The following is a 24117-nucleotide window of genomic DNA, read 5'->3' as shown; positions in this document are numbered from 1 at the left end:
TGGAATATCCCAAAGTCGACGCTCTATGGTTTACGTAACGCTTTTTTATATTCACAGATCGTGTTTTCCATATGACTCGTCGGCTTGGACAATGACATAGTGTCGCTAACCTGAACCGTTAGTTAGGCCTGATCTCTTCGTCTGACGAAAGCTAATTGGTCATTATTTGGAAAGGAAGGATTTGTTTGTGGAAGAATGAAGGACTTTTAGATAAGGAAAAGGCGTGACCGTTGAGGCTGAACCTGTGCTGCTCAGTATGTCTTCGTGAAGTTTACAAACCCATTGACGTCAACAAAAGTCAACGAAGTTAGCGTTGGCGTGAACATTTTTCTTTTCGAGTAGTACTAGTGGTGTGGGATGGGCATCTTGCTATCAAACATTGTGTTCTAGCAGAGACGATAGCAAACATTTACATCTTTAAGAAAGATGAATTCGTCGTGTGTAAACGACACGGCAGAGTGTAATTGTAGCCAGAGTTTGAATGAGTCGGCTCCTCAGTGGTTACCCCCTCTATACACGGACATGTCTGAGCCTGCACGGATAGCCGTGACGGTTCTCTACTGCGTCATCTTCGCGGTGGGCATGGCCGGGAACATCCTGGTCATCGTGGTCGTGTGGAGGTGTCTGGACATGCGAACAACCACCAACTACTTCCTGGTGAACCTGAGCGTGGCTGACCTGCTGTTCCTGCTGCTGTGTGTGCCTGTCGGGCTGATGGAGACCTGGATACAGTACCCCTGGTACCTGGGGGAGACCATGTGTGAGTAAATGCATCTTCGCACTACCAATAAATGTACAATTATTATTACCTTCGCAATTTTTGGCCACCTTATCTTGAGCTCATTCGCATCAGTTTTAGGGCGTCAAGAAGAGGATGCCATCCATAAAATTAAGCCAATGTGGCCTGAAGCTGTAAAGAAGAAGTGGTACGTGTGGTCGCGGTAAGGGATAAAACAAATGTGCCGGTTGTAATATGACTGTTATTTCAATCTCCTGTGAAATTGGCAAACAGAGCGCCAAATCCACTCTCTAACGTTACGGTCAGCGGTGGTCATTTAGTTGGAATCACAGCGCTCGCTGCAAAATGCTAAAACTCACGCAATTCATGACAAAAGAGTGACAGGACAAACTGTTACAGGCAATCAATAGGACACAGCTTTGTATTGACATTTCTAGGGGTCACGTTATCCTAACCATCAATTCACTTTCAGGGCAGATAGTTGACATGGTTGATATCATTACAATTTGTCTTACAATCATGATTTTACTTACAATATAAGACACGGCGGTGCACAGAGGTAGAAAAGCCCTCAGGTTTGATTCATTAAATAAAACGTCTCATGATGATTAAGTATTCAATAATATAAAACTCAGCAGCACAGTTGCGATAAGTCTGCTTGATCTATGTAAGGTGTATTCGCTCAGCGATAACGAGAAATCCGCTGATGTTTCCATTTTCAGCTTGAAAGGCTCCGTTGAGGGTCTGACACAAGGCGTCCATCATGTTACAGGACGGGCACGACCTGTGCTACGTCTTGTCATTGATGGATTTTCAACTTAGAATCAAGAGTGGTGCAATCACGACCCAATTATCATTGTAGGCGCTGACAACTCATTTACAAAGATTGAAGATTTCGCAAATCTCTTGACAAAGGAAAATTTAGGTCCTGTCTTTAGGGTAGTAGCATGAGCATCGCTGCACAGGGATAAATGTTAAGCCAATCCATAGCCAGTAAAGAGCAGTGATACTTTTAAAGCAGGATCCGCCATTCATGATTCTGTACAACCGCAGAGTTACTGATGTTCAAAATAAGCATACATATTACAAATACGTTTCACTCACAGCTAATTGACGAATTACCCTGATACCGTTGGACGTAATGTAGAACATTATTATTAACCTATACATCTATTATATTACTCTGATATATTTGAAAAACAGACGGTTGAAATCCCAGAACGGTAAATCTCGATCGGTGTAGCAATGTGTGCATCAGAGAGCTATTCCGTGAGCAGCGAATAGATTATGCGTGCGTGTGGTTCATGTGTGGACTGGCTAATTTCAACTAAAGCCCAGAACCAAAACATCCGAAGACCGACATGCCTAAAATAATTCAAACCTGGAATTCATAGAGGAAAACGCGCAGTCATAACGCGTTAACGATCACCCAGGGCCTACCTCTGTTAACGTCTAATACAGAACACATCATAAAGGGACCCAACGCATAATAAACGCTCTGCGTCAAGGCTATAACCTTTTTTATAAAAGCTATTTGACAAAAGTACTTAGAGAAGCACACGGGTGCCGCCTCCAGAAGTGGGATCAGACCGGCAGAGCTTAACGACGAAATGACTGATAAAGGTTAATAGCGTCCGGATTATTGTTAATGGCTGGTTGTACTCTGCAGTGGCGGATCACTGACCTTTATGTAAGATTCAAACCGGCAAGGGAATACCATCCTGGGTCAGCGTTATAAATCTTTCTGTATCTGTATCGGTATAGCCGGTATAACCGGCCTTCGGCGTAACACACCAGCTTATAATTACGGGAGGTGTCTTGTAACTATCACAAGGACATTTCTATTTTGGTTTTGGTTTTGAAAGTAATTTTACAAATTTACATCAGTTTGTGAAGCAACAATCCTCTCTGGGAAAGAAGCTGGTGATAGCACGACATGATGAGTACCTGAAATATCCGGTACGTTTCTTGTTGCCATCGCGCTGTCAGTGATGACAAACTCCGAAATCTCCTAGTCAGGGTAAATCTGGAGGAAAGAGTGCTACTTGCAGTGCAGACGGACTTGGTTAATCCATGGCGTGTGCATATAACTATTCACACCCTGTACTTGCACAGAAAAGAAAGTAGGCATTAGTGCGGATATAATTGAATGATAATCCTGCTGTGAACTATACCGCAAGTGTTTCGTTGAAGGTCATCATTTCTAAGTCTAGTCCACGAGACTCGACGCTAGAACGCCTGTCATGTTAATTTTATAATAGTATAGTAAGAACTCATCGGTGCCAACACCGCATTGTTCCACCACACGTAATATTGTATGAAAGTCGTAACATGTATATATCTTTCTTGTAAAAGTTTATTTCATTTTCTATAACTGTCCTTGATTGTTGTCTGTCTGTTTGTTTGTTTGTTTGTTTGTTTGTTTGTTTCCCTTTGTTTGTATCCCTTGCATATAGTGTACCCAGAGGTCTTGATCTCACATGACTATGTACCATTAGTTGTATCTTTTGGTCCTATGTCGTACGATAGGTTTACGACAAATTTAAAGCATTACTGGGACAGTCGTGGACTTAGCTTAAAATTCAGCTTCTTCGGTTCTGCCATATAACCTCTATCGCTGAAAATCCTACGACGACTTGACCACACCTTGTTCATGAGAGAGCATGTCCCCACAGGCTACGTGTCCCCTTACGTGGAACAGGTGGTGTTCCAGGCCTCCATCCTCACCATCGCCGCCATCAGTGTGGAGAGATACTTCGCCATCTGCCGCCCGCTCCAGGCCATGTACGTCCTGACCCGCCGCAGAACCTTCATCGCCATCGCGCTGGTCTGGCTGTTATGTCTCCTCCTCTGCAGCCCGGTCATTACCATCACTATCTTCCAAGTAAGTTGTACTGTTTCTTACTTAAAACCGCCCGACCTTCCGGGCAAAAGTTGTGGACAGGATGAGGAATTGACTTGAATCATTCCCAGCTGTCTGTCCCTGCCATGTGTAACTCGGGTAGTTGTGTGAGCACTGTTACGGGGGCATGTCAACGAGTATTTTAATGGGCACGATGACAATAGCTTATTGACCTTTAATACGCCTGTCGAGGCCATCCAAATAGATAAAGAAACAGGTACATTCAGTTATTCGTCCACTTTGATAAACATTGTATTTCTCTTCCAACCCTCCAACAGAAACACAGTTTCATTCTATCCAGGTCCCTCGTACAAACTGTAAGAATGAACGCAGCCTTTTGTCCACCATACAGGTAGATAAGTACCAGAAGGACGAGTGTTCCCCGATATACCTGGCCCACAACTGCCTGTCCATCGCTCGCACGGCCCCGGCTGTGGCCTACTTCACGACGATCACTCTCGTGTTCCTGGTGTTCCCCCTGGCGCTGTTGTGCGGCCTGTATGTCAGCATCTGCCGCAAACTGTACGACGTACCGATGACGGAGAGTCGAGACTGCAAGAGCCAGCGAGCCAAGATGAAGTCCCGCCGGCAGGTGCGACATCTATCTCTGTACAGTTGTACCCAACCATTAACAACTATTGTATTAACACGGATGCACATATGAGCCTAGGGCTAAGAGAAGATTCTGGGGATACTAGTCCGTTTTATATCCCAAAGCTGCCATGTTTCAAACTAAACGATTTGCATATGTACACAAACGTTTGGGTGACTTGAGACAACACTGATTCTTCCTTCATCTTAGTTTGTATTCTTGTTCGGATAGAATTATTTAGAAATTAGTTTTAGTCTAATTGTACGGAATGAGTTTTATTGCTGTATGATGTGGTGTAGTCTCCATGGTCCTGTATGGCAGCTGTACGTGATTCTCCCGTCCTTCCCCCTGACAGGTGGTGCACATGCTGATCTCCGTGGTGGCGCTGTTCTTCATCTGCCTGACCCCTCACCGCGTGCTGCAGTCATGGGTCCTCCTCACCACCGACAACAACATCAACATGGAGCTGGTGGGAACGTTCGTGGTGTTCATCCGCACCCTGGTGTACCTCAACTCCACCCTCAACCCCGTCCTCTACACGCTCGTCTCCTGTAAGTTCCGTAACGCCTTGGTGCGCACGCTCAGCGGGCGTGGTCGCAAGCGCTTCTCCACCATCTCCTCGGCCACCCACTTCTTCACCGCCCGGAACTCCACGACCAAGAGCAACCACACAGGCTCGCGGAAGGACACCCTGCAGATGACGGACCTGATGCTGGTGCTGCAGTCCGAAAAGAAGCCGCCAGAACACAAGGTGGTGTTGAGAAAAGTGCAGTCCACTTCCTTTTAGATACAAGCAGTGGCTAATGAAAACCACTTGCCCTGATCTCGGAAGACGGTCCTCGGTCTTTCTGGGGCTTCTTTTACACCTGATATCTTGAACCCAGGTCCTATTGAATTCATTTGGCGCCTTTTGTTTACAAAAACCTTCGTAACTGCCCAGCCCCGTCCTACAAGTATTGAAAATGGATCCCAAACACTTTGTACTCATGTTCTGGCGATTCAAGTACAAGTGCTTTGACCCCATACTTCGAAAAACTTCGAAAATGCTGCGGCGTTTTTCGTAGCAATAATTCCCAGTGATAACTACTACATTTTGTACTACTATTATCTAATATATGCATGGTCAGATCATCATGTCTAAACGAGTATTCAGACAGTACGTGAAGTAATGTCACAATCATCCTGTGAAGTCGAAGTCCCAGTTAGAATGAAGTTTGCATTAGAGCGAAGGGGCGGCACTGCTTCAAGAAGAAATCAGATGGAGATATCAAAAGAAAAGACAGGTGACACGTTACAGATAAATGGGATGTACACTGATCCTGTAACCCTAGAGGAGAGAAAGCAGTGCTGAAACTCAACGTGTGACACAACGTCCATATTTTTTTGTTTCCGGACGTGTGATTAGGGCTAAGTGTCAGCCATCTTGGTACACAGCATATTGGAGATAACTGCACAAACTGCGTGAAAACACAAGGCAGTGCGGGGCGTGCTGTTTGAATAGGAACGCGCAATTTATTTATTTAATGGCAGCGTCAATTCATCCCAGCATTGCCAGTGCATGGCTGTGGAATAAGCTGAGAATAATAATATGAAATAATTTTAGTGAAGACATCAATGCTGACAATGTGTGTGTGTGTGTGTGTGTGTGTGTGTGTGTGTGTGTGTGTGTGTGTGTGTGTGTGTGTGTGTGTGTGTGTGTGTGTGTGTGTGTGTGTGTGTGTGTGTGTGTGTGTGCGCGCGTGTGTGCGCGTGTATGTGCATGCGTGCGTGTGTGTTTACAAGAAGTTATACTCCATACCTCCTTGGTGTGCAATTAATATGCAGAGAGACACGTAGAGGAACGAATTGCATGTACAACTCAATTCAATTGAGTTAATTGAATGACCTTCGCTACACCTAAGGTCAGAATTGACGTTACCGGTGTTCCGGCAGCCATATGGTGGTGAGCATTAAAAGACTTGCAGTGATGGCGTTTTAAGCGCCGTCCTAACCAGCTGACACAGGAGAGCGGCTGTACCGGATGTAGAGATAGGAAAAACTTTCAGAGTAAACAGATGGTGAGATTTACCGAGGACATGTCCAAAATCTTTGCATGTTCCTGAATTATTGTAATGGAAGTGTATAAGGTATACGCTATATCCAGGGACTTATAGTCTTTACGAAGCCTCGGTCACGCTGTTCGATTAATTTATTTGTCGGTAGAGAGAAAACTTTTCTCGTAAGCAAAGCTACAGATTGCATGGCATGGTAGACTGTAAATCAAGTTGGTTTGTACATGTGTACACTACTGGTATGGTGGTGTTTAATATCACTGCTGACAATGGAGCTTTCTCCAAAACTGAACAATAACAGTGTAACAATCAGGATGATCGTTCTAGGCACATATTCACCCAGACAATGGGTTGTTATAAGACGTACACTCTGATTCCAGCAAAAGAAGAATGAAGTGCATAGCAGAATTCAGACATTTTAACTTGCACAATACGGGAGTACCAGTGATGCGGCACAGTCACACTCGTCGGACCATTTTGATGTCTGTCACAAAACCATCCGCCGAAGAGGATCTAAGGCGGCTTTCTCCCCAACAGGAGAGGGTTGTAGACCTCACAGGTTGGGATCATACATGATGATTGTACGACGAATGCGACCGGCGCAAGCCCTGACCGGTGGTTAACAGATAAATTGTGTTCCAACACACTTATTACAGGGGCGTAATAAAATGTTCGGTTCTGCATATTCATGTTGGAGGCTCTGTAAATAGAGTACGATATTTAGTGAAGATGATCTCGATGTCTGTGTGTTGATGCACTGTGCAGGTCTTATGTATGTATTGCCAGAATTATATCCGAGAAAAGCCTTTACAGATAGTTGCTAAGCATACTGTATCAAGTATCGGAGACCCAAACTATATGCGTTACTGTTACATATGGATGTTGTATTGTAACCGCTGTGCCAAGTACATGTATCGTCAGCACAATGGTACCACTGAAAATAGTGAAGTCAGTTGACAAGGAAATTGAATAATGGAGAAAATGCTCCAGCATTCATTTATTACTGAGTAGACTTTATATGTAAAACTTTTGCCAATAAAACTGAAAGCTCTCAGCATGATTGCCTAGGGCTCGTTTCTGTGTTCTGTCACATACAGCAGATTCCAGGTCCTTTTCCCCAAAGATAAGAATCAAGAGAGACATCAAAAGAGGATACATTTTATTCCCAGAGCAAACACGGGAAGTTGGTTCGTCCTACAATTTCTTTCATATGAGAAGAACATCTGGTAGTGTCAGCACCAAGGCTGCACATGCAATTAAATAGACCGGGGATATGTGGACAAAGGGAGTTCTTCAACACTGTCAGTCCCATCCCTGTAATGTCAATAAAATCGAGGTGAACTGAATTTGCTGAAATAAGAATTGACTCTAGCAGGTGACTTTGAGCCTTGTAATGAAATCAAGCTGATGAATTTCCTGCTGCAGGAAGGCAAACTTCTTCTCTATAATAACTAAGATTCAGACATACTTCTAACAGTACAAAAGATTATTTACTGAGCAGGATGGTATATGCTTGTTACAACATGTGGGCTATGGTAATTCCCAAATGCAACATCAAACTATGATGGTAAACAACCAAACCCAGAATATGCCTATGTGACTGTTTCTGTATAACAGATTTTGTACAAGGTTTTATATGTGTCTTGATCATGCAGAACTTTCACATGTATGGGCCTGTTTTTGCTGTCCATGGTTCCTAGAACAGCACTAGCTTCTTCCTCATTCAAGTCATCAAAATACAGAGCATCTAAATATACGGTTTTTAGGGTATTTATCTTATTACAAACTCTAAAAATATCAAGGACAGGGGTGGAAGGCTCTGCCGTGTACGAATTTCCTCTGCAGTCAAGGGTGTGGAGTTTGGAGAAAGAACATTGCAGTAGAAATCTGGTCATCAGGACTTTAAAGTCATCTTCAAAGCACTTTGGACAATCACTCAGGTCCAACCACACCAGCTGTGGGGCACTCCTCACCAACAGACACATGGCATCAAAGTTAGTCATGCCTGAAATGCTGAGCTCTCGCAAGGCTTCAGCGTGGTGGGAGTTGGACAGGAACACGACATCTGGTGGACTGAGTCTGCAGTGGGAGAGATTCAGCTGCAGCAGGGGTGGAACGTCCTGCAGCAGCTGCCGCAGCTGTCCCGTCACCTGCAGACCGTTCAGGTGCAGCCTGCGCAGCGCGGGCAGACAGGACAGAACTTCTCTCAGACTCTGAAAGCCTCCTGATTCCAGTCTCTTGACAAAGTTGGGCAGGCTGAGTGATGAGAGGTTTGGGAACTTTCCGCCCCTGAGAAGCGTAGCAAAGGCATCAGCTGATTCTAACATTTCCGACTTCAACTCCAGTCCAGTGAGTACCTGTAAAAACAGAGGCACTGGGGTGAAGGAGGTCAGGCAACAACAGTTTTCCATGAAGACACACCGTACACTTATGTCTCAAGCAGACAGCTGGGCAGCAAAATTTGTATGCTATTGTACATGTACGGAGAAAACACATCAGATTCAACCTAGAGTGTCAGCATAAAAACAGTTTTTGTTGTGGACTTTAGAGATCTTTAGAGCTGGAGTCATTCAGTCATGTCCTACCAGAGGATTATACCATGCATTGTTAACCCCAACTGCACTTTTCGTTAAGACATTCCCTCCCAAGCATGATATTCAAAGGGATTTTCCTGATGCTGAGAAGCCTGGTGGCATAATAATGCATCAATAAGCTTTGCCAATGGCATTGTATACTCTAAAAAACAACTAATACTCTTTACATCCCACCCACCAGGCAGACTCAACATGCACAGCTGGCATCATTCCCAACAAGCCCTGTATACAGACCTGAGGATCCAGTCTTCTCCCCAGTCTCTCCAGAGAAAAGCCCAGGAAGACTGTGGCTACTCTACAGGGGTGGAGCTTGAGTCCCTTCCCCTGAGCTGATAATGCTTTTGCAACCCTTCCTCCCTCCTTCAGTGGGTTCTCTATCCACATGTTCAGGTATACATGAAGATCTGATAACAGTAATGATTTTCACAGCGTTACAAAGGGATATCATAATATATCATATAGCACCCAGTGTCAGTGTTAACATGCTGCACACACAAGTTACCCTGTCCTATATATAAGGAGCACAAGAGTATTATAAACAGCATTTTAAGGAAAACAATGTGGTTTTTGGGTGACAAGGAAAAGTCTGACATGCCCCTGCAGAGAGGTGATACAAGCATATTTCCATTTTGTTAGAGGTCAGGACAAGGTAACCTTTTATGAATCTCTGGTGAGACTTCAGCTAAATCCTTCACAAGTCTTTATGCACCTGTGCCCCCTTCTAACAGGTCTCCTCTCAAGCTTGTGAAAAGTCATCCTACTTCATCCATGTTATATACCTACCTACTTATCATATAATGCCTATTATAACTGAGTATGTGAGAAGGCATAATGCCATTTCTGGTAGTACATGTATGTCCTCACCTTTAGTACGTTGCTGTCTGTGGGACTGTAGTGACGCTTCTACGAAGGTGGCAGTCGCCTCTCGATCTACATGTGCATGATTTAAAATATCAGTCTAATTTATCCCTTCAGGAAAAAGAACATTCATCTTACTATTCATCTTTTAAACTGTAACTCTTTAGAGTCTCACTTTAATGTTGAGATGCGTTTTGCTTTGAAATTCTTGTTCTTGCAAAACAGCATGTGTGAAATGCTACAAGGTTTCAAGTTTGCAAAGACATCTAATCTTCTCCAAAGGTTAACATAATGAACATACTTGGCAGAGCTTCTCTCAAATCCACCACTTGCAGAGCTTCACTTTGACAGTTCAGCAAGCTGTGAGTGATTACTTTGGCACGGCCAGACTCCCAGTTGAGCAAGTCCAAGACATGGTGTCTGTGCTGAGGTCCCAAGATCTCGGTGAAATCCAGCGATCTCCCTGGCCAGCTGGAGATCAAGTCTCGGATACACAGGTGGTGTGATCTCAAGAGGGCTTCTCTGTGGCAGATGGAACAGGTGTTATAACAGACATAACTCACTTAGTCTAACGTGTAACATTGGTATGTACTGTCTACAGCAATTTACCTCAGGGCCAAGGGTAAGGCCAGCTTCGGGAGGTCTCAGCCAGTTCTCTATGTTCTGTACGTAATGAACTTACTCCCCAAAGATGTTATCTTAAGTTCTAAAGCCCTCCCCCACCGTTTAACACTCCACTTACTTCAACAGCGTGCACAGTAGTACACGGGGTACGATATCAATCGCTATCTGCAGTAGAGACTGGTACTTCGTGATGGCAGCTGCACAGATTTCTAGAAGAGTACAAAATCTCCCCTTCCCATCTCGGCTATCTGGAACGGGACTAAACGCTGTCGAGCTCTCAAGAACAAGCCCAAACACTGACGAGTTTTTGACTTGAAACTCCCTCATGTCTGTTGTTGTTGTCATGTCCGCCATGTTTGAAACGCACTTCTGGTCCATTTCGCTAGATGACGCTATTGAGTGGGAGCAGTGCATTACAATGCGAGTTGCAATTTTTTGGCATATAAAATCATAGAAGAGAGTCATTCCCAGGTTAGTGGTCAGGAGCATGTTTAATGGAGTACAATACTAGAAGAAAATATAAGGAATTTTTTTTTCTAGAAAAATCTAGACATTGCATTGCTCTGCAAAATTCATCACTTTGTTTATTTTATTTAACGTTATTCATCATGATTTACCATACATTGTGGAAAGATATGTTTCTTGTATACCTGTGACAGGTGAAAAATACTCTGTCCAGCTTCCTTAGAGCCAAACTCCCCCTCTGGCTGCTGACCAATCTGGCCTACAGTTGGCTTGTGATGTGTGGTGCCATAAGCTAGGGTGATACCTTTATGAAGGTCAAGATTAGTGAAACATGTGTCTGTCTATGGGTGGATTGATGAGAACTAAAAAAATTAGATTTTGGGTCCCCTAGTAGGTTATTATGGTACTGCAGCAGACTTTGATTTGGTTAAAACAGTTTAAGTATCTCTCTGTTGCTTAGCTTAGTATCATCTGGCAAGGGCGTATGTTTGCGAAACTATAATTAACCTTTGCCAAGATTATGTTTTCGGAGTGGTTTGTGTGTGTGTGTGTGTGTGTGTCTGTCAACACGATAACTCGAGAAGGATTATATGGAGAATATATGATAAGACCTAGAAATGATTAGATTTTGAACCCCCTGTTATGGTACTGTAGGAGAACTTCCGGTTTTCATATCTCATGATCTGGACATGCTAGGGTTATGAAATTTGGAAGGTTAGTAGCTGCATAATTAAGAACATCTCGTTTTTCCATAGTGGTAAATGGTGGGAATTTCATACTGGCAGCATTTGGAAGTTAAATGAAGGTGAACATTTGCATAATCTATGAGGAAGTATAAGAATGACCTTTGTCTGGATAAAGGATAAAGTAAAATATGGTATGATTCATGATATAATTCAGGTAAATGATGATCTTATTTGTATTGTCAAAATTATGAGAAACATAATTTGTCAGTTGTAAGGTAAACATAATTTGGGGAAGGTATGAGGTCGTGGAAAGTATTGAAACAGATATTCTCACAACAATTACACTCAAGTTTCAGCATCTTGTATTTCTACAATGATCCAAGTAAGCATTAATGAAACAAGCTCTCTCCAATATTCTAAACAAGCAGCACCTGCCTATGTACTATGAAGTGTTGAACCTATGTAAGTATCTGCAAGCTGCGTACAACTTTCAACACTCTTCCCTAGTAACAAATTCTTCTCTCATCTGTGTTAGTGCAAAAGGCAAACAATAAATACCATCATCTAAACAGGCCATGATATACATGTAAGCAACCGCTTGACTAATTCTAACTGCAATACAATAGTGAGGGAAAATCTGGCCACATGTATCACTTAGATTGCATATACTTTTGGTAGTTTCTGAACCATATGAAATGGTCAAAAACAAATGGAAGTGTGGGGTTGAAATACACTTTGATATACATGAAAGCAACTCATATTAAGTGGTAATGGGCATTTACATTTTACATACAATTCTATGATATACATATTACAGTATTTGTCAAATAAAATATATTGAATTTAAAATGAGAAACTAAGGCAATCCACACTAATGCCTTACAGTGGTCCCAGGATTGGCACTGAACAAAAAATATACAAGGACTTTTACATTAACAGAAGGTACAACGTGCACGGCAATGGGATGACCAAATGGCACTCTACATGAAGAAACAATCTTTTGACAATGTCTTAACATTTTCCTGGTTAAAATCTAAATTTGTAGGTTTTCTAATAAAATGACATCTTGTACCTACTAGGTAAATAGGTAGTATACAAAAGACCTGTTACAGGAACTTAAGACAATTTCATTTTCAAGTAAATCTCATTTTGTCCTACATGTTGAAATCCTCTATTTGTCTGAACACGATTTGATCACTACACAGCTAAAATCAATAAGTACACTTTACAATTAAAACAAAGCCATTAATCTCATTACCATCATCATATTTTTAACAAACATTAAAATGTAATCATTGCATTCCAATTAACAGACACAAAGGTAGAGATATGCATTAAAATAATCCTCTCCCTAGGACAAACCAATAAGCATGGTGCTGTCATGCTTTCTGATTGTTATAAGCACTGTTGTTCTGTTGCAGACTATAATCTGTATAGTATATATTGATATTTTACACATTTTGTACTGAGAAGCAGTCACCGACTAAAAAATACGGAAAACATATTTACAGTCATCTAAAAGATGCACAGGCAGTGGCAATATGTATTTTCTTATGACATTGAGATGAGGAGTGGCAACCCTTTTGACACATTGGTGTGTACTATATTCTGTATTTCTTGACTCAACATAACACACAAGAACATAATTTAAAATACTGGGAGCACTACCACATGAGATATCCACTGCCACCTACAAAGAAACTGTAATAATCATTGTCCCCATACATCGACACAGGGACAATGACCATCATAATTTTTATGCAAGAGACAACTAAGAACCAAGAGATAGCTTCTGTTTATAATAGCTTCTGTTTATAATATTGCTCTTTCCCAAGAGGACAGTAAAGAGGGTTCCCATAATACTAATATATCCTCCTGGTGGCGTACTCTAACACAATACTGGCTGCTCCCAGTAGTGCAGGTTCCTCCAGGTCTGACACCATGATCTGTATGCTGCTGGCAGCTGATGGGAGAGCCCTCCTCTGTATGACCTCACGCACGCCGTCCACATAGTGGGGTGCCAGGTGCCCACACAGGATGATGTGGGAGGGGTTGACAGTGTGCAGCAAAGAGCAGACAGCCAAGCCCAGGGCCTCACATGCTGAAGATGGGAACAGAATGACAAGTTAGACACTTATCACAAGTTATCCAGCTTAGATACAACGTTACAGCTGCCTGTACATGTAACAAAGGAGGTTTAAACCTCCATGATGTAAATGCCTCTAACCAGATGACACTAAGTCTTGAATAAGACATACCTACATGTATTGGTGCATCCACTTCTTGTCCATTAATTGAGCCAATTTGCAGTTGCACTGTCATGTGTTTTTCTATGATATGATATGAAGCATCAAGTTGACTTGAGTTAACAAATTCCTCAACCTCCATTTTCCCCCCTAGTGGAGTTGGACTCTTCCTTTCATTCTTTCTGAAGCCTCATTTAAGCCTCACCTGTTTCCACAACTTTCTCTGCCTTCTTGTTGCCGAGCTGTGCAGCCTGGATGACATGTTTGCCTGTCACCTCCTCACCTTCCCTCAGGTGCACACCAGGAACAAGCAGTTCATCAGCTGGGGAACAGTTCAAGTTTGTAAGTGTTGGTACTTCTGACTGGAGGCTTTCATACAATGAAATGTACTGAACTTTCCTAACCACTACACATCAGTCTACACAATGAACTAACAATGTATGACAAGAAGTGCAACATCAACAGATAACATCAATATTGGCCAATTAATACAAATGAAGTCCAAATACAATACTACTAATCAAAATGGCTCCCAAAATTTTGCCAGGAAATAGTATAATGAGAGATGGTGACAAAAATGCTATATTCTAAAAAGATGGCTATTTTAGAGGACATTCTGGAAGGCACACAGAAACAAGCCTGCCTTCAGGTTGTACTACTGGTGGAACACATACATACCATCATGCAGTTTTTTGGCCTCCCTTTGAAGAGCGATTCCTGAGGAGTAACTCTCCACACAGCCGGAGCTCCCACACATGCAGTCAGGGCCATCCATGGACACACTGATGTGTCCCAGCTCTGCTGCACAGAAGTTAGCACCGTGGACCAGCTCATTGTTCAGGACTATCCCTCCTCCGATTCCTGGAGAAGCATGGTCCATGGGCAATATTACAACAGGGAAGAACTAGCAAAACACTGCCTTACATTTATCTAATACATCATAAAGAAGTGAACGGTACCAGTATTCAAAATTTACTGTACCCACACTGCACATCATCAACAACAGCATAGGTAGTTATGTGCCAACTGTAGTTATGTGCGAATTGTCCATGTATGGAGAATTGAAGACATGTCAGTAGAAGCACAGTAGAGCTCACATAGAAAACTTTTGTTTCATGATTGCTTGGCACCAAATAATGGCAAGGTCAATGGAAATCCCAGCTTACCAGTGCCCACAATCAGTGTGATGAAGTCCTCAGACCCCTTCCCCTTTCCAAACTTCTTCTCTCCCAGAGCAGCACAGTTTCCATCATTGTCCACCCAGACTGGAAGGTGCAACTTGCTGGAGATGGGGGTGCGCAGGTCGATGGAGCTCCATTCCTCTAGGATCTTGGTGGAGTGCAGGACCATCCCTTCATGAGGATTGACTCTTCCACCTGTGCTGATACCTGCTCAACAAAATAACATATCATTTTCTTTCCTTTGTAGAATCTTCTGAGGGAATATGACAGAAATGTTTATTCTAATATCAGTTAAATGCAATTTAGCCACACAAGGAGCGAGAAAAATTTTAAGCCTGAGAAAATGATATGCAAAGACTGATATGCAAAGAAGATTTGGTCTGGTCTTTCTTGTACATGATATAAAACACATGTAACATCTACACTATATGGCATTTGTCACAATGTTTGCGATATACTGGAGTTATAAGAGGTTTGAGTACGGATGCCGACCTATGCCGAGTATGCGACAGCTGAGTTCCACAGCCTTGGACGTAGCTTCCACCAGCATGCGCACCAGCAGGTCCATCCGCTGCTCGTACGTGACCGGGGTCAGTTCTGACATCTTGTGTAGGATCTCACCCTACAGGACATGGGCAATGAGACTTGAGCTTGAGATGAACACTGCAAATGTGACTTAATGATACACAACTGATCACCATGTTGTGTAGCCTGTAAAAATCTTTCATACAACCAATTAAGGTGAGGATTCATTTACTGATACATGTATGTGTTGGCTGGGACTCCATTCAACCCTTATTTCAGCCAAAGGACAGTGCAAAAGATGTGACTGCCTGCAGGGTGGGATTAAATAGCTTTTAATAAAATGGTTCATGCTGTCAAGCATTTTTCAAAAGCAATATTTTAGCCACACTACTGCTGGTAATGATATGACTACTGTACTTTTAATGTGACTTGTTAATAAGAAAAAGATAGAGCTGTAGAGTGATGAAGGGCTACAGGAAGTTCTTTTGAGCTAATTCTAGCTAGCCAACAGCTAGAAAGATACCACTGGTGACCAGTTTAGAGACTTGTAGGTGAGAAGGCAGCAAACCTGCTGACTGATGATGGCGACCCTGAGGTTGGTTCCTCCCAGGTCCACGGCCAGGGCGCTCTGTGTCTCCAGGATGTGGTCGATGTCCTGTGACACCGTGTCCTTCATCGGGGGGAAGATGAAGGACTTCTGGATGGGCTTCTCAAGGTCGTTTCTGATCTTATGGATGAACTTCATGATACGCTGTACAGCATGCCCATCTCCGTAGATGTAGGAGCTGGGAATCATGGGAGATCAAAGGTCACATGTGAATGTGATACATAAAAGAAACAATGCCCTTTCTCTAACTGAAATAGAAATACAGGTTTTGAAGTTTCTGTCTCATTTACCAAATACGAACACTTTTTTAACATTGTATGGCACATCCACTCTTAACATGACTGAACCTACATGATCTAATTTAATGGTGCCTTTGTCTGTAACATGATGATCAATTGAGCTTTATTATGTTTCCACTTCTAGATCATAAATGCCGTCAAGTACTACAGTTATATTCACTCCTGCCCATGGTACTAAAGCACACAGGTACATGTAACACTTTGATGTTAGTCCAGTTTTCATCATTGTTCACTGACAGGAGCAGGAAGAATGTTTCTTACCATGGAAACTGTTTCTGGTACTGTAGGTTGACCGCATGTAAAATCTTGCCCTTGGTGTCTGCATCCCTCACATGTAGCACATTCTCACCTGAGTTAAGATCATACACCATTATTAACAAAACATTTGCACAGTACAACTAGAAACTTCTCATACCATTGCCTTCCTGCCATAAAAAATGGGATAATCTCTACATTTAGTTTGAGGCTTTAAAATTCAAGTGACATTTTAGCAAGAACAGAACTGACCAGCCTCCCTGCCGATCTGCCTGTTCCCCAGGTTGATGACCGGTGTCCCGAAGGCTCCAGCCTCCCGAATCCCGGCACTGCTGTTGCCGATCAGACAGCCAGTGTTGGCCAGGAGGATGATGAACTGGTCGTACGGGATGTGCTTTGCCAGGCTGAAGTTTGGATGGTGTTCCAGCCCTCGCAGACGGATCATACGTGTCATCTCTTTGCTTCCTGTGAAGATGTGAAGAGGAGAGAAATAAAATTAAGTTTGATGTTCACTTGACCTGACCAGACTGCAATAATTGACACATGTAGAATACTAGTACTGCAACAGAATATCATTGGGACCAATCAATGGACAAGCAGTGCAAGAACAAGTAGATATAATAATCCAAAAAAATGGTTCTATAGTCCTGGAGGAATACCTTGGTAGTATCATAAATCATAAGGACTTACCACCAAAACTTAATTAAAATACTAAGGAAAAAGTTAACCATTGTGTACATTTAGTCAGTCACCACTGCATGCCTGTGAAACCAGTGTGTAATGCCAGTGTGTAAAGGGCAGTAATACTGGTGGACCAATTCAGATTCAGGTACAGACTAACTGGCAATTTTTCTTTTTATGTCATCAGATGAAAGAGAATAGGAGTGCAAGGTGCTAATAATCTGTCAGGGTTGGATTACCACTTATTTCTAGCACTCCTGCCGCTAATCATGGTTGATGGACCTGGAAGTTAACACATGTGTTAGAATATGCAGCAAAACATGACATTGTCACAGTCACACGATTGAGCAATGAACTATTTATACTTGAACGTGTTAAACTGGAACATAACAAGCATAGTTTCATTAGATATCTTATTGTAAGTTTTAAAACATAACTATCAGGTTTACCTGCATCAATGTTGGGGAATAAGACGAGTGTTTTCACATTAAATTCCAGCAGTGCATCCAACATCAAGTCAAACATTTTGAGTGATCCTTTAATGTCTGTTGTGACCGGATGTTGTAAGGCGATAATGAAGTCCTTTGGTTTGGCGCCCTCTCCCACCCACTTGGACAGCACGTTGTCGTAGTTCTTCACGTTACAGGACAGGAGTTTGTCGTAGGTCGGACAGCCCGCCAGCAGGATGTGGTCGTTGTCCTCGCACATGGAGAGGAGGCGCCGGCGGGCGCGGTCGGTGCAGCAGGCGTGGTAGTGCGCCAGTTTGGTGATGGAGTGTCGGATGGAGTCGTCGATGGTCCCGCTGACCTCCCCGCCCTCGATGTGAAGGATTCGGACGTTCATGAGTGCAGCACAGGTGGCCAGGGACAGGGCGTCAAAACGGTCACCGTGGACGATGAGAAGGTCGGGTTTTAGTCGCACCAGCACGTCGGGGAGCTTCACGAGTGCAAGTCCGACAGATTCCGCCATGGACGCCTCATCCTCGCCCCTCACTATGGTGTGCAGGTATCCGTCCACTTCAAACTCATCCTGCTGAATCATCCGGTAGGTTGAGCTGCATGGGAAACAGGACAGGTTTTTATTAAGTTAACAGAACATCCCTTGGGATGAAAACACAACATCAAAAGAGCTCTTTCATTGCCTGCCAATTTCACTGACTTAATGATAAAACTGTTTCTTTTCTGGGAAGTCTAAGTGTCAAGCTATAAATGTTACATGACATTCATTGTCCTACATGATTGACATTCTAACTGATCACATCTTGTATCTATCAAGTAGCTCTGAAGACACACGGTGAGAGAGATCTTTTTAATTATTGAATGGGAATAACATTTGACCAAAAGAAGAAATGAAAACAAGGCAAAATCCTCACCCATAATCATCGATGAGATGACTGCCCATCACCACCACCTGCAGCTCTGTGTCAGGGTCGTCTCGCAGGGCGAACATGACCGGCGCCAGCTTCGAGTAATCGGCACGGTTGCACGTCGCCACACAAACCCTCATTTTCCTGTTCTTTACATTGAGCTGTTCCTTGTCCATATCTGGTACCCCCGACAACATCTTGTTCCTGGCTTGGAGTGACAGGTATTGTTGTCTACTTGCAAGCTGGAAGTGGAGAACAACAATCCTGCATTAGGATAGTAATAGATAGTAACTTTTATTTCTTGATCTCTATCATCGTACGCTTCTTTCTAATTGGTATTGAATAATTCATGTGCTAGCTAAATCTTAGAATCCATCTCAATTAAAAAATGTTGAGGTGCAATGCCATTGTTCCTTATCTGTGTTCCTGGTTGATTTATCCATGCCTTTATCATTGTATGTATTGTGTTGCTATGGTTCATTGGTGGTAAAAAGCCAAAAATAAAGTTCAACTGTCAAAGACAGACAATGCTGCAAAGATTTTTCTCCAGGGCAATGTCAACACCTACTCAAAGAGAATTCCATGGGGATTTGCCTGGCATGTCCTGTGAATGGTTTACATGTACTGCAGATGGCTTGCCTGTTTAATGTCACAATAGTCCGTGGAAAGAACATCGCCCATGGATATGTCAAGTCAAGTCAAGTAAAATAAGAACTGCAAGGGGATTACAGTTATACACGCATATGCTAAATTCAGATAGGCAATGGCTACGTATCTTTGTTTTACCCTAAATTTGGGCTCCCAGGTCCAATTAGATTATGAGCTGAATGCTGAAATTATGCTGTATGTTAAATGTGAGCAGTCTGGATAGAAATTACATGGAATTATAGAGGCCTGAAGGCCATAAACTTGCCAGCAGTCTGCAGATGACAAATTACTGTTAAAAATGTGCACTTATTACAATGCCAAGTGCAATAACTTAAAACCCTATCTTAACAGTGGTATCAATCAATTTCTAGTAAATTATGGTAGTCAGCTCATAGTTACCAACTCATGCAGAGATCCTGGATACAGGTGACAGACTTAACAAAAACATCTCTTTGTCAGGTACCACAGAGTCAACAAATAACTCCTGTGATCTGAACCCTAGCATGTAACAAGGTGTGGCCATGGGCGGATAGAACATCTGCAGTTAGACCAACGCCTGGTGAAACCTGATAGCTCTTTTCACCACATGCAAGAGGATGAGTAAAGTGATTGAGGTTTGCTTAGAGCAGGTAGAGCTATTTAAATCCAAACCAACTTTTCTTACCCACTTGTGACATTTGTAGATTGAACTGTCAAGTCTGTAAACCATCCACAAAGACAGTATCATCTCAGGGATCAGTTGAGACACAGCATAAAATGAACTAAAGAAAAATGTTAGCTAGACGGTACACCAGGCAGTATCATGTTATAACATTTACCCATAGTTCACCAGTAACAAATGTTTAATGCCGACTGTCAACTAATGGCCCCTGATACTGAGAGGCTTTATGTTGTTTTGAAGAGGATTTTGTCTCACAGTTTAAATATTCAAATATTCAACCGGTAAAATAATTTCAGCTGACTAGGAGTATGATAAGATCAAGCTATACAAACCTACATACTAGTAATGAAATTTAATGTTCAATACTGTAGTATTGGTGTTGATGATGACTGTACTGATCGTTCTGAAGACTAAATACATGCAAGGAATGTTACTTAGTGTTTCAACTTAGAGCACTTGACTCCCTTCCAATTACATTAGTAATTCTGCAGACATACATTGGTCTCATTGATTTGTTTCCCTTGTTACAAAAAATGACATAAGACAACACCAGCATGAAAAGATGACACTAATTCTAAGCAGTGAACAATTGTACGTGCTTGTAACATGATCTACACACCTGATCTATACACCTAACAACCATGCTGTTTAAGTTGTTAAGAACAACAAACAAGAGCATCAGCCTGAGGCACACCACAAAGGACATTACAGGGACTTATATAATACCACTGGACACACCCAGTATTCATTCCTACTAGAGTACTACTACTACTATGTTATATGGGTACTAGTCATGACCTTTTTCTACTATACCAGTAGTAAACATGGATGAAAAGAACGTACAGGGCTTCAAATTATGCTCTCATACTCCGAAATAATTTTGAGATCACAGAAATTATATCAACAACTTCAAATTTGAGAACCTAAAAGAAGTCTCATAAAGAAATAGAAATAAAGTATTTTGATAATGTCCGGGTCCAAAATACTTTTTTTTATCTGACATCAATTATGATATGTCAGATCTAGAAAGAAAAAAAAGTAAGATTTCATTCCGGTCAACATGGAAGTATCAACAGTCAACACACTTGTTCTAACATATCAGTACTTTTTTTTTAACATTGCAGTAAATGCAGTTTAAAATTCAGTACACATGTGCCATGCAATGAACTAATATTAGATGTCATAACTGGACATCACATTCAAAATGTTTCTCGTCGAAAGGCTATGGTATAGATATCAATATATATAGTACAATGTACATTCTCATCTTCATGAGGATGACCCATGGGCAAGAGGACAAGAACTATGGTAACATTTAAACTTGTTGCTACCTTTTTGGAAGAATTATTGAAATGCAGCAACTTATAATGAAATTGTATATACACTTGACAGGATTTTGAACGGGGCAGCCACATTTTTTTTAAGGTGGCTTGTAACTCGTGTATAAAAATGTAGCCAAGTGTGGTCCTTTATGAATGTCACGTTACACGTTACATGAGCTTACGTTAGTTACAAGCCATCCTTTGTAGCTGTGATGTACATGTACAGGTTTAGAGAGAAGTCTATCAATATTATAAGTTTGTCACATAGACTACAGGCAGCCAGTCCAAAACACATATTTACTCACCACCAAGTGCTTACTGTTTGCACTGAAATCAAACAGGGTACAAAAGCCTACACCTATTAGGCTATCTCCCTCGAGACAAATGTATTTCCATCGATTCAGGATAAGATATGCATGAACAAACTTTTTTAATTTCAGACTTGATAGATTGTTCCTTGCTTGCAATAAGGAATTACAAGTACAACTGAAATTTGAATATATGGGGAATTTTATTTACCCAGAGCCTTGACCTTAACAGTACTCTCTAGTCTAACACCAAAAGTACATGTAATGTAACATCTCAATAACACGGTGAAAGATACTAGTATGTTAACACATTTACAAACGTACCCTACGTAATATGTTATATTTTATGACAACTGTATCACTGCAGATTGTTATGTATTAAATGTCTGGGCGTGGACTCATGTCACCATGCTTGGTGGTTCTGACAACTTTCTGACACACATGGTCCCAACAGCATCTGCTACTGATTTAACTAACCAAGCAATTAGACGAGCCATTTGTTGTTAATAAAACTCTGATATAGTCTGCTAACAATATAATACTGTATCATTAAGATGCCTTTTGAGTGAGAAGCAGTGTATATCATATCTGTATCTGCATAGCCGGTATAACCGCCTTTCAGCGTAACACACCAGTTGATCATATGTTTCAAAGACGATAAACAAGCAAGACTCAATAAGGGGAAAGCTGTATACATGTAAAAAGCTGCCAGGAAGCCATAATCAAACTTGTCGGAAACCCATGTACATGTAATACTGTCGTATACTGGACCCATGGCACCACCCCATAAGTTCTGTGTATGTGTGCATACCTGTTTGCAGACTGCATAACTCGTGAAGTTCTTATATGGATTTGTATGATATTTGGTATGTCAAATGATGCGGGTAGCTTAAGTGATGCTTCACATTAAATGTGGTGACAATTATGCAAATCAAGATCTTATTTGCAAGATTCTAGGAAATTCCTGGATTTCATGATAGGACTATTCAATCATGTGATATATGTAAACTCATTTGCATAATTGATGAAGAAATGCTAGAAATAGAATGACCTACTTTTCACCCTGCTTTTCACTGTCATTGGACAACTTCTGTTACATTAACTTACTGATATAATGTATACAAATGAAAAATGCATAATCAATGAGAAATATTTCCATGCGCTCTCCTTATACCCCCTAACTTGGTTAAACTCTTGCATGGAGGTTATGAGACATGAGACTTCCTCATTCATAATTTTTCAAAAGCTAGGCCTAGGATTTGGCCATTCCAATATGATTTCTTGGTTCTCATTTTCTCCGGTTCATATTCAACCTCCTTGACTTTTTTTCTGATTAGATAAAGAAAGCTCCCATGTACTTGGTGTATAATGGTATGGTATGCTAATAACTTACATGTACCATGTAACTTCGTTACTTGGTGAGCTTTCTTTGTAGCTCTTATAGTAGCATAATTTTAATAGGTCTGTCACAGGATGCCTGTTTCTTGTTTAATTCGGCCGCACACTCCGTAACTTTCCCACATCAAATCCAAGAAGCAAGAAATTAAATTGGTGTGGACTTGCTTTGCTATCCCACACATTTCATTTTTAGTCTTCCTTACAATCAGCTATGTGTGACGTTTTTACTGAATTAGGCACAACACGGAAATCACCATGGCATGAATTAATGCATGAATAGAGGGACTCTCCCACTCCGGTAACATTATACAGCTGTGGTGTTGGGAAAAGAAGCGGCTGTGTACACAAAACCAATCCGTTTGGTACATATCGATTTTCTTCTAACCTGCTTATCCAAAACCAATAGGTCGAGCCTAAAACCGTAGTTAGTTCCAGCAACTTTAACGTTAGTATTTATAAAAGTCCTTTTGAACAGCTTTTTCCATAATTTTGAGAAACATCACAGAACCCCGACGTCACCTTCCAACATTTTCTTAATTTGCTTCTAGACTGCAATCCCTTTGAAGAAGCGAACTGCCAGACCTAGACTACACAATGTTAATCTAAAGCACAGGTTGAAAGACAAATTGCGAGAAGCGCGAGCGGCCGTCGTGTCCGTCGGCCTGTCAAACATGTTCCCATCCCAACATAGCGGTAACGGTACATAGGCGTGCCCGCACACTGGGTGGCAAAAATAAGCGGTCTTACATCGTGTGGGTCCCGTTTTTGGCCCAGTTGATCTTGACCATGTTGCCCACCATGTGCCACACCTGCAGCATGCATCTCCTGCTAGAATGACTGAAACGTGGAAGATAAATTCGAACACATACCTGAAATCATACCCCGAACCGACACGTTCCCAGCTGGCTGGCGCAGGCGCGGGCTCATGGACCAATCAGCGAGCGGATTACAATAGACGGTCTGGCCGTGGGTGTGGGCACAGCAAAGTTTAACTCCTGGACCGCATCGAGTTGTTTAATGTGTGTTTCTGCTGTGGAGTTTCTGTATTTTCTACCAGAGCGCAATTTCTCCTGAGGGGGAAAGTCTGCAATCTCTATAAACCCCACCCA

General features: G+C 42.0%; 3 protein-coding genes across 4 annotated transcripts; 1 reads left to right on the top strand and 2 right to left on the bottom strand.

The window, feature by feature from the left end:
* Positions 1–61: 61 nt before the first annotated feature.
* On the top strand, positions 62–5849 carry LOC109478467 (growth hormone secretagogue receptor type 1-like). The gene is made up of 4 exons (XM_019780002.1): positions 62–760; positions 3415–3623; positions 3994–4233; positions 4589–5849. Exons 1-4 carry the CDS (start codon positions 427–429, stop codon positions 5018–5020), a joined length of 1215 nt encoding a protein of 404 aa, XP_019635561.1. The 5' UTR covers positions 62–426; the 3' UTR covers positions 5021–5849.
* A 1499-nt stretch (positions 5850–7348) lies between these two features.
* LOC109478456 lies at positions 7349–10721 on the bottom strand. The gene is made up of 5 exons (XM_019779987.1): positions 10479–10721; positions 10038–10258; positions 9743–9808; positions 9113–9282; positions 7349–8641 (listed from the first exon to the last, which is right to left on the bottom strand). The coding sequence occupies exons 1-5, from the start codon at positions 10712–10714 to the stop codon at positions 7877–7879; spliced, it is 1458 nt and encodes a 485-aa protein (XP_019635546.1). The 5' UTR covers positions 10715–10721; the 3' UTR covers positions 7349–7876.
* Positions 10722–11855: 1134 nt separating this feature from the next.
* LOC109478571 (bifunctional UDP-N-acetylglucosamine 2-epimerase/N-acetylmannosamine kinase-like) lies at positions 11856–23938 on the bottom strand. 2 transcript variants are annotated; one of them, XM_019780217.1, is made up of 11 exons: positions 23878–23938; positions 18678–18913; positions 17755–18359; positions 16877–17089; positions 16631–16718; positions 16032–16248; positions 15431–15560; positions 14924–15145; positions 14436–14618; positions 13963–14079; positions 11856–13612 (listed from the first exon to the last, which is right to left on the bottom strand). In XM_019780217.1, the coding sequence occupies exons 2-11, from the start codon at positions 18866–18868 to the stop codon at positions 13374–13376; spliced, it is 2205 nt and encodes a 734-aa protein (XP_019635776.1). In that variant the 5' UTR covers positions 18869–18913; positions 23878–23938; the 3' UTR covers positions 11856–13373. The 2 variants fall into 2 exon arrangements, with proteins under 2 accessions (XP_019635776.1, XP_019635775.1); XM_019780216.1 differs by lacking the exon at positions 23878–23938 and adding an exon at positions 23756–23867.
* Positions 23939–24117: the final 179 nt, after the last annotated feature.

This window comes from Branchiostoma belcheri, unplaced genomic scaffold, assembly GCF_001625305.1.
Source record: "Branchiostoma belcheri isolate BF01 breed outbred unplaced genomic scaffold, Haploidv18h27 scaffold44, whole genome shotgun sequence".
NCBI lineage: Eukaryota > Metazoa > Chordata > Leptocardii > Amphioxiformes > Branchiostomatidae > Branchiostoma > Branchiostoma belcheri.
The sequence above is the reverse complement of the archived record's forward strand: the minus strand, read 5'-3'. Positions and strand labels throughout refer to the sequence as shown.

Bases quoted from the DNA above. Each gene is read 5' to 3' on its own strand.
- LOC109478467 (XM_019780002.1), top strand. From the start codon at position 427: ATGAATTCGTCGTGTGTAAACGACACGGCAGAGTGTAATTGTAGCCAG. The intron at 761-3,414 runs GTGAGTAAATGC...ATGTCCCCACAG, and splicing joins GTACCTGGGGGAGACCATGT to GCTACGTGTCCCCTTACGTG. The intron at 3,624-3,993 runs GTAAGTTGTACT...TCCACCATACAG, and splicing joins TTACCATCACTATCTTCCAA to GTAGATAAGTACCAGAAGGA.
- LOC109478456 (XM_019779987.1), bottom strand. From the start codon at position 10,714: ATGGCGGACATGACAACAACAACAGACATGAGGGAGTTTCAAGTCAAA. The intron at 9,283-9,742 runs GTGAGGACATAC...TACTGTTATCAG, and splicing joins CAGACAGCAACGTACTAAAG to ATCTTCATGTATACCTGAAC. The intron at 8,642-9,112 runs GTCTGTATACAG...CTGTTTTTACAG, and splicing joins GGAGAAGACTGGATCCTCAG to GTACTCACTGGACTGGAGTT.
- LOC109478571 (XM_019780216.1), bottom strand. From the start codon at position 23,830: ATGCATGCTGCAGGTGTGGCACATGGTGGGCAACATGGTCAAGATCAA. The intron at 18,360-18,677 runs GTGAGGATTTTG...TTTCCCATGCAG, and splicing joins CATCTCATCGATGATTATGG to CTCAACCTACCGGATGATTC. The intron at 16,719-16,876 runs GTCAGTTCTGTT...ATCTTAACTCAG, and splicing joins GCAGATCGGCAGGGAGGCTG to GTGAGAATGTGCTACATGTG.